At 34.5% G+C, this 13,548-nt stretch overlaps 1 protein-coding gene across 1 annotated transcript in view; it reads left to right on the top strand.

Annotated features, from left to right (window-relative positions):
* Positions 1-5,710: 5,710 nt before the first annotated feature.
* Positions 5,711-13,548, top strand: part of LOC106875922 (sperm flagella and cilia-associated protein 2) — a 103,197-nt gene continuing 95,359 nt past the window's right edge. The window contains exon 1 of the mRNA XM_014924237.3: positions 5,711-5,964. Coding sequence (XP_014779723.1) covers positions 5,907-5,964 — 58 coding nt within the window. The 5' untranslated portion in view covers positions 5,711-5,906. The remainder of the gene's footprint in view (positions 5,965-13,548) is intronic.

Here is a 13,548-nt window from a genome sequence, read left to right as displayed (position 1 = left end):
TATATATATATATATATATATATATATTTATATATATATATATGTACGTATGTATGTATGTATGTATGTATGTACAGTGTGCGTTGTATATTGTAAAACGACGAGAAAGTAATGCAGTGTTGACAACGAGTAGCTTCCAATGGAATAGTTTTTTTTTTTTTTTTTTCAGACAAAAGTATATATTATAAACGTATAAGAATTCCGACACGAGGAAGAGAAAGAATGAATGAGAACCAAAGATAGATCTGAACAGAAGCGACGTGGTCAGTGGTTGTCACGCTACGCAGCTTATTGTCGTTTCCGTTGCTATAGGCTGCTGCTTCACGTGACCTGCAGAGCGGGAAATCAATGTCCGAAGCTGATAGAAGAATATAAGTCCGGAAAGATATATTTAGTCTTAACCAAAATGGAAATGGATGGATATATTTAGATTATACTTTTTTAAATAAATTAAAACAGATTGTACATATACGATAGAATTCTTCCACCTGATATTTTTAACTTCCATTAGTTACCAAATACTCTTAATATGAGAATCAGTGAAGTAGCTAAAAGAGGAATAAGGAACCGACTGCTCCTCCTGAACACAGTTTTCAAAATTGGCGCCATTTATAAAATGTATAATCAATGAGTTAAAAAATTGTTTGGTATATGTCACAGCGCTTTATTTTTTTATGCGCTCGTTAACTTTAGAACCTGACTACGTCCCCGATGAAAATGTGCTCTGTAGAATGATAGAGAAGAGCAAGTAAAGTTTTATAAAGTTTATTCTACATTTTGTTATATTTCGGGACGGTCATTTTGTTTTTGCGAAATAAACACCCGCACTATATATTCGTTCTTCAGATTTATTTTTGTCTGAAAATTTTTCGTTACACGTCCTGTGACCTCTTCAGCGACTCTCCATCCCACGTGTCTCCTGTCCCGTTTAGTCCATTCAGTCTTTCTATGGTATGTATACTTATCTGCGCATGCGTTTGTGCGCGCGTCTGTGTTTTGTGTATATGGGTTTGCTTACTATACTGTTTGAACCCATGCCCTTTATTTATTTAGTTTTTTTTTCATTTATTTATCTCTCTATTTTTTCTCATTCTGTCTTAAGTATTGTATCTGTTTGTGTGTTTGTGTGTATATGTGTGTGGGGGGTTATGTATTATACTGTTTGTATTTGTGTCTTTTTTCTCATTCTGTCTTTAATCTTCATGTTGCGTAGTGTTGGGGGAGGGGTGTTATCGTTCCATTTGTTTTCTGTTGAGGCTCAGTCTATCTACTACTATGTATGTGACCTCTGTAATCTGTCTAAGCGTCTGTTCTATGGGTTGATGATACCTTAACATCTATGTTATTAACCGAGCCTCTATGTTTCAAGTGAGCATGTTGGTAGAGCACTGATGAACTTTTCACCTCTTTGAGTTCCCGCCAGTGTTTGCCTATCCGATCTCCTATGCTACGTGCTGATTTTTTGGAGACTTTTTTTTTTCGAAAAAGTGTCTTATATGCTATTAAATAAGGCATATTTATCGCAGTATTCATGCAGTAATTTTCTAAAAATATTACGGAGCAGTAGCTAATATAAGATATTAACATGTATTAGTTGTAAGTGGAAGTAAGAATGACAGTGTTCCTTTAAATTACGTCATCATATCAAGCAATCTTGTACCAGGTCACCAAACATGAGAAAACACGATATAGTTCCATGTTTACTAAAAAAAAAAAGTAAATCATCTCACTCATTATGTACAATAATATATTTCAGCTTTCAACTTTATTTTTATTATTCGAAACATTTTCATCAAAACCTGATGTTTAACTCGAATTTAGTCTGAACGATATATTCTATCGAATGTTCTTTCTGTTTCAAGTTTATCGTAATGGCTGTATTGATCAAGGATGTATTTCAAATTTATGAGCTAAAGTGTGCTCGGTTAATTACTGTTCATCACCTGTTTCTTTGTCCCAGCTTCCTTCTGCAACACTCCCTCCCCTTTGGAAATCTGGTTTTCCATTTCCTTTATTGATGATGTCACCGGAAGATCTTTGCTTAAGATCGTCGTTGCTTTGTTTGGATGTCTTACAAATGTCATGTGTTTGCATTAAGCCCAAGTATTCTATCGACTTCATTTTTTCTTAGAGCACTACTTCCATTCATCAATACCTATAGTTTGTGAGGATGAAGCAAGCTGTTTATGAAAAATGCCATTTGACACCAAATTATAGTTAAACCTGACTATTGAAAGGAAATAATACGACCTAGTTGCTGTATTCCTCATGACATAACTCAAGAAATAATTTTGTATTAGCAGAACTGTTACAATATCGGGTAAAACGCATTACACATTTTAGTTAGGATCCCTTTCGCTGTGGTAACATCTCGTTAACGTCAACTGTGCCTTTCATTCTTCTGGAGTTGATAAAATAAAGCTCCATTGAATATCGGAGTCTGTTTATATCCCTATAAATCAGTATCCAAGGAATAAATGGAATTATAAATAGAAGTACGAGCATGCTGCTTCTGCTAATTAAAGTGAACTAGCTAGAAATGCCAGTCACTCCTACGATTTAATTCTCGTTCAGGTCTGATATCTTTATTGCATTGATCTAGTCTCCTCATTCTTTACATAAAACTTAAAACAAGACATTTTTTTCCAATTCTTAGATAAATGTCTGACTTTTTATTTATTTATTTATTTATTTTGTAAAACGAACTTGATAGCGAAATTTTGATGCATTTTAGAGTGATACCTTGTGCCTATGTTAGAAATCAATATATTTTAGATTGATAGAGAATCTTGTTCCGAAAATGTATCGTCTCGAATTGATTAACTTCTTTTGCTCTGGTTACATCTAAATATAAATCAATCTATATTGGAGGAAGATGTTTCCGATTTGTGTGCTATTTGGTTTGTACCAGAGCACCGTAATGTGAAAATAATCTCTTAGCAAACCGATTCTCGGTTACAACTGTTTTGCTTCTTTTACGCTGTTAGTTCTCTTGAGAAGAAGCATTTGTTCTTTTCCAAAATAAAAATGAAAAACATCAGACTTTATTCTTGTAAATTCAACCGAAGCTAAAAGCTTGGTAACTGATGATTTCCGCCATGATAACTTAAAGATGAAGACTTGAGTCATCTAATGAAGTCAAAGATGTAAAAGGTTACGGAACACTTCATTATACACACACACACACACACACACATATATATATATAGTATTTAAAAGGTTGTTTGTTAATGCCGGTGAGAAAGTGAACATTGGTTTCACACCTATAAAGCGCTTACTTGCATTGGCGGCTCGTCAGACTAAAATGACCAAAGACAGTTGTAAAGAGGTTATGTACTTCTGTTCATTGGAGTATGAGGAGTCGCCTATACAGTTAATCGCTTTATAGGTGCGTAACCAATGGTCACTCTCTGACCGGTCATAACCAAAAACCTTCTAAATATTGCTGCTCTGCTGTTTTAGAGTAGTGTTTCTCAACCGAGGTTCATCTAAGGTTTTGGGGTGTCTAAGTAACAAAATAGTAAATTGGGGATCCACAATAATATTCTAAGGGCCCCTGAAAAAAGTTTTGCTTCAGACGTATCTCATATTGGTGTGTATTGCAAGAAACAGCTGGGTTTCTTTCTCTCACATTTTACATAGTTCAACCTCCGACAAGTTAATGGGTGGGAAACAAAACAGGAATTTTGAAAGAAGTTTCTACAAAACTAGTTTTTAAATATAGAATGGCTATGGGATCCACCAGAATAAAATGGGATTCATAAGCAAAAAATAATTGAGAGCCCCTGTTTTAGAATGTATCTCTTTTCGGATATATGAACTACTGACCAATACACACACACATTGTTGATGTCACACAGTATATAGCAGAATTGTTTCCAGTTACGTTGGGGTAGCCACATTTTGCTGCATCTGTCTGTAGCTTGTTGCAAACTCCAAGCAGTATGTCTCTCTCAATATGTAATTATTGCTGTTGTTATTTGTGAAGGGCCAACACAGTTTAAACCCTATGTACGATTATAAATCTTCTGTTAAATGTTCGCGGGTATTGTTCAGTTCCTTCTTCATGACGCAGCCCAAGAAGCATATTTTCATTCATCAACTCAACAAGTCACCACCACAGTCCACCCAACAACAATACCCACGCGACAAAACTATTTAACGTGGCTACAAGTTCAATGTCAGCGTTTGACTTCTCAGTGTGAATAAAGTTTACTAAACATGAAAGATTGCGTGCGACTGCAGCTTTGAATAAATTCAGCACGCCTCGACAAATAGCTTCATCTGTTATCAATGTATTTCTACTCGATTACACAAATGAGAGAAGATTGGTTGCAATACCGTGCTGATATAGCAAGAACTAACAATCTTCTGAACAGAATTGACAAGAAACAACGGCTTGATGTTTTTAATCAAAATCTAGTGAGATGGCCATACGCAGTGTCTGTCATTGCAAAGCCCCCAGGAATCGGAGAAATAAAGTTTAGCAATATAAGAACTGTGATAGTATCGTCATTTCGTCCCCTAAGTTATGTATAATGGTCGCAAGGTGGTCCTTTTTTAAGATATAGGTTCCAATGCCATCTTACGTCTGTTGTGGCCTGCTGTCAATTAACACTTTAAGCCTCAGTGCCTTGCTTTGTCCGGGACCTCAAAAGCTGCTTGAAACGTTCTCGCTGAAAAGTTCAGATTCTTATTACATTATCGATATCTGATTGAAAGTTATTATCAGAGATTTCGTTAATCAGACCGTTTTCGTAAATTTGCAAAAATTGGTGCTTGTGAAGAGAATGCAGAAGATGATACGATCCCCAGGAGACTCATAGTATGTAAACAATTCGAGCATTAGTCGGATAATTCTTCACTTGGGGACGGCTTCTTTGATGGGAAAACAAATACGATGACCAGTGACTATGTCTGAGGCAACTTTTTGGATTAGTGTCGATGCAGAAGAAATATTGAGACATTGCAAGCTAGATTTAAACCTCAAGCAACAATTAATGTTGATGTAATTCTTAATGAACAGGATAATTAACACATCCAAGAAATGGTGAACAGAGTAACTAACACATCAAAGAAACAGTGACATAAATATTGATAGTGAACAAAATGCAGAATCAGTCTCTTAAGCTTTGACTGTTATTCCAGATTCTATTAATAAAGACCTTGATAGTTGACCATTGGTACAGGAATGGTGTAAATGGTGTTTGACGCATTTCTCGAATAACAAAGAGAGTTAAACTAATTTACTCCCGACAGTCGGGATGTTTTTCTTATAATATTACAGTGTTGGTATACGTTTTACAAGCTGGTTTAGTCTACCAGCTCAGTATTAGAGCTTATCTATTGAGTTGAATAAAGCTCCTGAATCTAAAGAGCGATTACGACGCATTTGTGTCTTCTTCAACTCGTAATATTTTTATTAGCTTTTTGATGTTTTCGGCATAAAAATTGTAAAAAGGGGGAAAAAAAATCAATGAAATATGTTTGCATTAACTTAACTATAGATTAATGATTTCTTTTTAATTAGCTTTTTTTTTTATAGAGGGAGTCTGTATAATCGGTCACGCAATCATATTATCGATTGTATAAAGGAACATAATCGATTAAACAATCTTGTATATTACTGATACTTATCGGCATTACTAGCTGAAAGATTGAAATTGATTCAACCTGAAATTAGAACTGAGTACCTAGGAAGCCGAAGCTATTTACGGGGAGACATTTTAGTCTTACGCTCCAGTTGTTGTTTCATAAAATAGCGCCATCCGATATTAACCAATGAGAAGACGTGTTTCCTTGACCGGCGTTGCTACGGCAACCCCGGACGCTTGACTACCACCATCCACCTTGGCAAGTGTTTAAAGAATTGAATTTTAAAACGATTATTGTCACCTGTGAGCACTATGACAGCTATTCTCTGTAATTGGCTAAATAATGAGCTAAAACTTTCAAAAACAATCGGTATGTTGTTCTTTCACTTCTAAATCAATTGCTCATGTTTACAGTGTTCCGAGTTGTCGCTGTCCCAGTTGAAATGTCGATCCGGAAACTTCCATTCCCATCTGTTTGCAAAACTAACTTAACTAACAAATATATCAAAGCATATCACCACTTGTTTTCTTTTCATTTTAATCGAATTTATTTAATTTCATCTAATAGACAGTAACATGTATGATACGTGTAAATTTGAATAATTAAATGACAATAAAGCTTGAGGTGACGACTAAGCGGTAAATAGTTTATTATCATCCTAAATCTCAGTTGGCGAAATCGCTAAGCACGCCGAACAAAATAAATGCGTAAACAGCATTTCGTCTGTCTTAACGATCTGAGTTCAAATTCCATCGAAATCGACTTTAACTTTGATCCCTTTCTGGGGTGATAAAATAAGTACCAGCTGATCACTGGGGTCCGACGTAATCGACTAGTCCCCGCCCATCTAAATTTCAGGCCTTGCGCCATAACAGTAAAGGTCTACTACTACTACTGCTAACATTTACTTAAGTCACATATCAGAATAACTGATCTGCTTTATTTTATTTGCTCATGTCACATTCCTCAGAATTAAACTATTAATTCTTTTCAATCCTTAAAATTACTCTTATCTACAATATATATTAAACTATATAACGAATAATTTTTAAGTGTGAGGCGCCAAACTTCAATAATTATGTAATAAACATGATCTCTTGCATTCAACACAGTTGTTAATGGCTAACATTTCAAATTCGTAAACAGGCGGGAATAAAATCTTAAATCTTGATTGTCAAATTATTTTCTGTCAAATGTAGCTAAGTATAATTAATTGTTCGGATAAATATTTCGCCTGTATTTATTGTGTGAATTTAATTCCATGTTGTAGTATGGTGAAGCAGTTAAAGTATGCCTTATTCAGAAAATGCTAGGTAAAACTTATAATTAATTAATATCAAATTATAATACCGAAACATGGCCATAATTATTGATATTCTAGATTCTATAGATTTTGTTGTGCATCATCAAATATCGTTTAATATCCAAACCAGTCCCGATCGAGTTGAAACCTATAAAGACACTCCAGCCATACCTATTTTGACAGCTGTTTTCGGACAAAGTATATTTATGACTACACTATGAAATGGGTCTTCCGTGTACTAAAGTGCAGATTGAATTTGAAGGGCGGATTTGACTACTCTTTCTAGCAGGTTAAGCGACCACATTGAGGCTCTCCTGTGCGTTTTTCGTTAAGTTTGTAATAGCTGTTGATATAAAGCTCAGATTTCCTCAAATATATAATGTTGATATTCAGAATCAGTGTCTCCACACACACGCGCACCCACACACCCATCCAGCCAGCCAGCCAGCCATACATACGTTATCGATCTATCTTTTACTTGTTTCAGTCAGTGGGCTGCGGTCATGCTGGGGCACTGCCATGAAGAGTTTAGTCGGAAAAAAAATCGACCACAATACTTATTTGATTTAAAGTCTTTTTTTGCTGAACGGTTATCTTACAGGGATGTAAACAAGCCAACACCGGTTGTCAAGTAGCGGTCTCTTTCACTCACACACACACAATGGACTTCCTTCAGATTCCATCAGGTATTATGGGTGTTGGCAAGGTGTTGGTATGGTTAAGAAGATCACTTCGCAACTGTGTGCTTTGGGGTTTGATCCCACTATGCACACTTTAAGCAAGTTTCGTCTTCTCTGGGTCTGGGTTGATCAAACTCTTGGGTGTGAAATTTAATGGATGAAATTCTATAGAAGCCTGTCAATGGGTCTCCAGAATATCACCAAATCCCTACAAAGCACATTATCATTTTCTAAAAAATATTGGATAATGTAATCTAGAGCAGTGCTACTCAACATGGTGGTCTGCAGACCGGAACCGGTCCTCGAGCCATCAGCTGCTGGTATGTGGTGAGTTTCCAGAAAAGAAAGAAACATTGTAAAATGCTTTTGTAATATTGCATTATTTGTTTACAAAATAAATATAAGATAAAAAAAAATTGTCAACTTTTATTATGCCGACAGGAAGCGGTCCAGCTTCCTAGGGCTAAATAGCAGTAGTATATTCCCTTATTGGGACTGTCACGTTAAGTTGATAGTATACAACTACTTTATCACATCACTACTGCTTAAGTCTCTCTGAGAGATTTAGAAATGTATTATTTCTAATTTTTGTAATCAGTGAATGTGTTTCACTGAAATAGTATATGTTTGCGAAAGCTTGACAAATTTCTTCAGCGATCTAGTCTTGCTACTTCAGGCTGATGATGAGCAAAAACTCAGAAACATGTCCCTGAATGCAGGCTGGGCTGGGTGGAGGAGTTTGTCTCCCCTTCGCAAACATAAGGACACAGGAAATGTGTCAATGCCGACAGCAAGCGGTCCAGCTTCCTAGGGCTAAATAGCAGTAGTATATTCCCTTATTGGGACTGTCACGTTAAGTTGACAGTAGACAACTACTTTAATATATATATTGTTTCTGACATAAATTACTATTACTAAGAAATATTACTGGTCCCTGGCACATTGGGGAAAAAAAAACTGTTGGCATGCCACATCAGATAGTGTGAGAAGCACTGATCTAGAGTATACTCTTCCTGGTTAAATAAGACATGTTGGTCTTGGTTGGAGTGTCTTATCATCAATTTGTTTGATTGAAACCAAAGAACAACAACGTTGAGTTCTAGCATTGGGCAAAGTAGAGTCAATGAAAATTTGTCCAACTATTTCAGTGAGTTTTGTTTTTTCTCTCCAGAAAGATGAAAGGCAAAAATGACTTCTCTTTGCTAAACAAGTAAAAAGAAAAAAAGAAATATTGAATATTGTTGTTTAATGTGAGATCCACCCTGATGATGCAGATTTAAAATCAAAAGTCTTCCAGTGCTCACTGTTCTCTCTCTCTCGCTCCTTTGTCAGGCTTAATGCATCTAGGACTAAACACACACACACACACATACACTCACAGAAAATGAGTCGAGACAGACATGGAACAAACATTGAGAACTCATTGTAACTAAAATATCAGAGTTATGTCCCTTGCTTTCTTTACCAGAATTATTAAAGGTTTTTAAAAAATCTTTTAGCTTACTGCATTGAGTATGTTAACATTAACTTAACTGATTGTTACATGGACTTGTATGTGTTCTGTTTATTTGAAAAGTGAATTTCATAAGGAGTAGCTAATCTATAATCAAGAATATTTACTTTAAATCTATGCAAACAGCAGATTTTATAACTTTTTTTTTTATCTTAAAGCACAGTATAAGTCTTTCAAGGCTCTTTTCAATGGAAGATCTCATATATTTCCTTATTGATTGAATAACTCACATAACAGTGTTTAAAATGTTTCTGCTCCTCCTAAATCAACAACAGCTAGAAACTATCACCAATGCGCAGACATTATTTTATGTAGTGACATGCAGCTTATGTAATCAAATGATTGCATGATTGCTACACTAGGTTATCTATATATCTTTAGTTATTGATTTTGTTATTTAATGATAGATATATTGTTAATAACTAATATGTTACTTCTTTCTTTCTTGCTTTTTTTTTTTATCTTTTAGCATTATTTAATGTAGTGTTGGACTTCATAGTCATAAAATCTCCATTAGACTGGCTATCTGCATAATGATAGTTCATGTTAGATCAAATATTTTCCTAACTATGAAGTTCCCATCCATAATTTGAAATACATTCTCTGAAAGATTGCTCAAGAGCAACAAAATAAACATTTTAGAAGGAAAAGAGGGAAATTATTTTAGTTGTTTATGTTCATGTCCATTCAGATAGATGCCATGGCATTCATTTCCATACCAATGATGCTTCACTAGAAGATTTCAGGTTAAACAATCTTTAATTGTAGAAGCTCCAGTGCAAAAGTAACTGGATGCTTTCAGTGTGGCAGGAATCGACATGAATGAATGTGCAGATGAAGTGACGTATTTTGGCATGGAAAAAAGAAAAGAAGAAAGTCCATTTCTGCTAGCTTTGTTCAAGAATGGGTTGTTTTTTTGGATCAATTTTGGAAATAAATTTAGAATATGACCAGCCATATCTGGCCCAAATATTCGACCTGTTTTATGTCCAAACCCCTCAGAGGCTGGATCTGGCTTCTCATCCCCCTACAATATCGTTCTAAAACTAATAAGCAATCATTGAAATCTCAAAGCCACAAGATAATGCATGATTAAATCAAAACAGTGTGAATAAACAAACATTATATCTAAATGCTGAGGGGTGAAAGGTAGTTTTTATAAAAGACTTCTGTCTGTAATGTTGTTCAGGCCTGAAGTTAAATATGTTTACTAAAGAAAGCTAAAGAAAATTTAATCATATCTAGGAAAAGGAAAAGCACCAACTTGATGTAACTCCTTTGTTGATGACTGTGTATTAAATATATATTGATTTGGATGCTGCATTATCACAAGGAATGAATGTCTTTGACAGCAATAAATTTCCTTATCTGAGTGGAATGAAGAAAATTAGCAAATCTATCTTCAGACGTGAACCTTGGCAGCTTAGCTATTTCTTCAGTCATACCACAAGAAAATTACAATTGATAACATATCCTAACGTAGTGTTTACAAGGAATACAAGAAAACAAGGAATACTACACTCGATCCAAAAGAATATGGAAATTTTAGTTTTCTACATTCAGCAAATCAAATATGTCAATCCTTTATAATGCTTCTTGTTTCAGTTCTTATATAAATATTTCAGAGACAATTGGTAAGTTGGAAGGAATCCAGTCATACTGACCATTATTATAAACCTCCATTGACCATATCTAAGTATAGAAAAACTTAATATGATACCCTTTGTTTTCATTTTAGTTTTTACAATTAAAACACTGCATAATTCTTGAAAAACTCTTAACAAATGGCTCTTGTACATTTATTTATATATTGAATAAATCACATGGCAAGAAATTATTGTTTCAGGAAGATCTGTAGCAGATAAAGTCAGTTCTGAGTACACACCAAAGTTGTACTGTAAATCATTAAAGCCATGAAGATTGTTGGCAAAACTACAAGATTTTGGGGTCAAATAATCTGTCGTTCTGCTAATAATACCTTCTCTGGATTGTATCATTCATTCTTGTTGTTGGTGACTAGAATTATATTCTTAGTAGCAAGGGTATATACTCTACACAAAAACATGGTACATATATATAGAAAGCACATTCTTGTGTGTTTACACCACACACACGCATGCAGAGAGAGAGAGAGAGAGAGAGAGAGAGAGAGAGAGAGAGAGAGAGAGAGAGAGAGAGAGAGAGAGAGAGAGAGAGGGTTAGGGTTAAAGCAAATTTAAAATGAAAAAAGCAAATAAAACGAAGGTATGGAGATTAAATACGCTTTACATCGCTTAATGAGCCAAAGGAGTAAATGTAAACAACTGAATACTTGTCAGTGATTGGTTGAAATTATCGAAATAAGACAATTTTCTACATGAAATAAATTCGAATACAAAAATATTTTTCTGTTCTATAACACAAAATAGATAAGTATACGAAGTTTGAATGTCTTTCGGTACCAAAAACACTACGTAAAACATTAATGAAAAATGTGGCCCCCGTTTTAAAAAAGATCCGAAAATGGAAGATTTTAAGAACCAGAGAAAAAATTAATTGAATGTTTTAAATAATGATTGAACGTGGGGTAACCGAGAAAATGATTGGGATTGTTTTGAAATGTAAGAAAAAGTAATTGGAACAAAACATGAAGTAAAACTGTGAAATAAGGCCTGAAAAATATTGTCCTCGCTTAGTAAAGGACAAAGGATGAAGACAACTGGAAGTGTATGATTGATGGATGGACATCAAATCAACGATAAGTACGGTAATTGTGTGGGCGATTAATCTATCTGAAAATGACCACAGTGAAATGATCTTTCTGAATTGATCATGAAAGTGAAACAATAGGTAAATGTAAGGCTTCGTGAATGAAGCTTAACACTAAATGTAATATCGCAGTGAAATATAGATTGTCAGTTCATTTATGACAATACTGGCAGCAGACGTGACAGCTTTCTTAAATAGATTCCATAAAATACAGTAAAGGAATTACAACAATGAAAAATAGCAACTCACCACGAAAACAAAAAGGCTGTTCTTGATCTTTATTTACACATAATCAATATTCCTATACAACTTGAAAGCATAGGCAAATATTACAAGAAGCTTGTATCAACTTGCTCTATTGTAAGAGGTTCAACTCTCGCGTGCTAAATTTAAAGTAAGCCTTTCTGCTAGGTCTAACCTGGTATTATCACGTTATGGTGAGATATATGCAATAACTAATGCACATCCTGTGATTAGCTGATTAATTTTGTCTGCTTCAGGTTTGTGTCAGAACTTTAGCCTATTCAACGTGAGTCTAGGCTTGTTCAAGAAAGAAATACTCATTCACCTGCACCAAGTTGGTTCCCACACAGTAAGGATTTACTGTCCTTTGGTCATGCTCTGGTAATTATAAAGAGTCTATGGCAGAAACTATGCTTGACTGCATAAATCTTTCAGACTCTGCTATCTTAACCCTTCAGCATTCAGATTATTCTGCTAAATCTAATGCTTATTTAGTCACCTTACTTTGAACTAATCAGGTATTATCTTGTAGCCTCAAGATTTTGACAATGCGATTGTTATTTTTAGAATGATATTGAAGGGTAGGTGTGAGAGGCTGGATCTGGTTGAGCATAAAAACATCTGGAATGTTTGGGCTGGATGTGGAGGCCAGTTTAAAGGTGAAAGGGTTAAAGTAGTCCATCAAACCAATGTCACAAGCAACAGATGTATGAAACATTAAGGAATCAACTTTCAGATGGTTCAAGCAAAAGAGGAATAACAAGAATAGTGATAAATCAACAATGAATAAAATGTTTTGTTATCATTTTGTATTTGTTTCTTGCTTGTCAGTATATCTCCTCACTCCACCCTCAGTATATAAAAAAATGAAAAATGGTGCTATGTGGAAAAGAATTATGAAAAGTTCTTCATTTTAATTTGATACCATCTTGAATCTGATTGAAGAAAATGTTATCTCGTGTGAAGAATGTAAAAAAAAAAAAAAAAAATTGATGCTATTGAATGTGGTCTCTTTTTCCTTTATATTAATGGCTGTGTTGACAACGAGTAGAAAAAAAAATCAAATAATAGAGGTGTAAAAAGCATTGTATAGTTGTGTTGTTTCTTATCCCCCTAGATTAAACTTGAATAATTGATGTTTAGTTTTTACAGAAATACTTCAGCCAATAGCATCGATTTTCTTTTTGTTTGTTTGTTTTTAGCCTAAGAAACTATCTAAAACAAGTTGCTGTACCAGTTTCTCTTAACAAGTCTCAACGAGTTAGATTGTCTTTAAAAACACAACACCATTGAACAAATAATAAATTTAAAGCTGTTTTGTTTCTGGTCTTATCTTTTAAATGTTATTGAATTCAACATTTCTTTCTAAATGAATGCTTTTCTATGTCTTAAAGAACGTGACACCATATTTGACTATGTCGTTTATCTTCTTTTTTGGCAGTTAACATTCAACTTTATACAATTGT

This window comes from Octopus bimaculoides, chromosome 18 (assembly GCF_046866305.1).
Source record: "Octopus bimaculoides isolate indiv1 chromosome 18, ASM4686630v1, whole genome shotgun sequence".
NCBI classification, from domain to species: Eukaryota; Metazoa; Mollusca; class Cephalopoda; order Octopoda; family Octopodidae; genus Octopus; species Octopus bimaculoides.
This window is presented reverse-complemented; position numbering and strand designations above follow the sequence as displayed.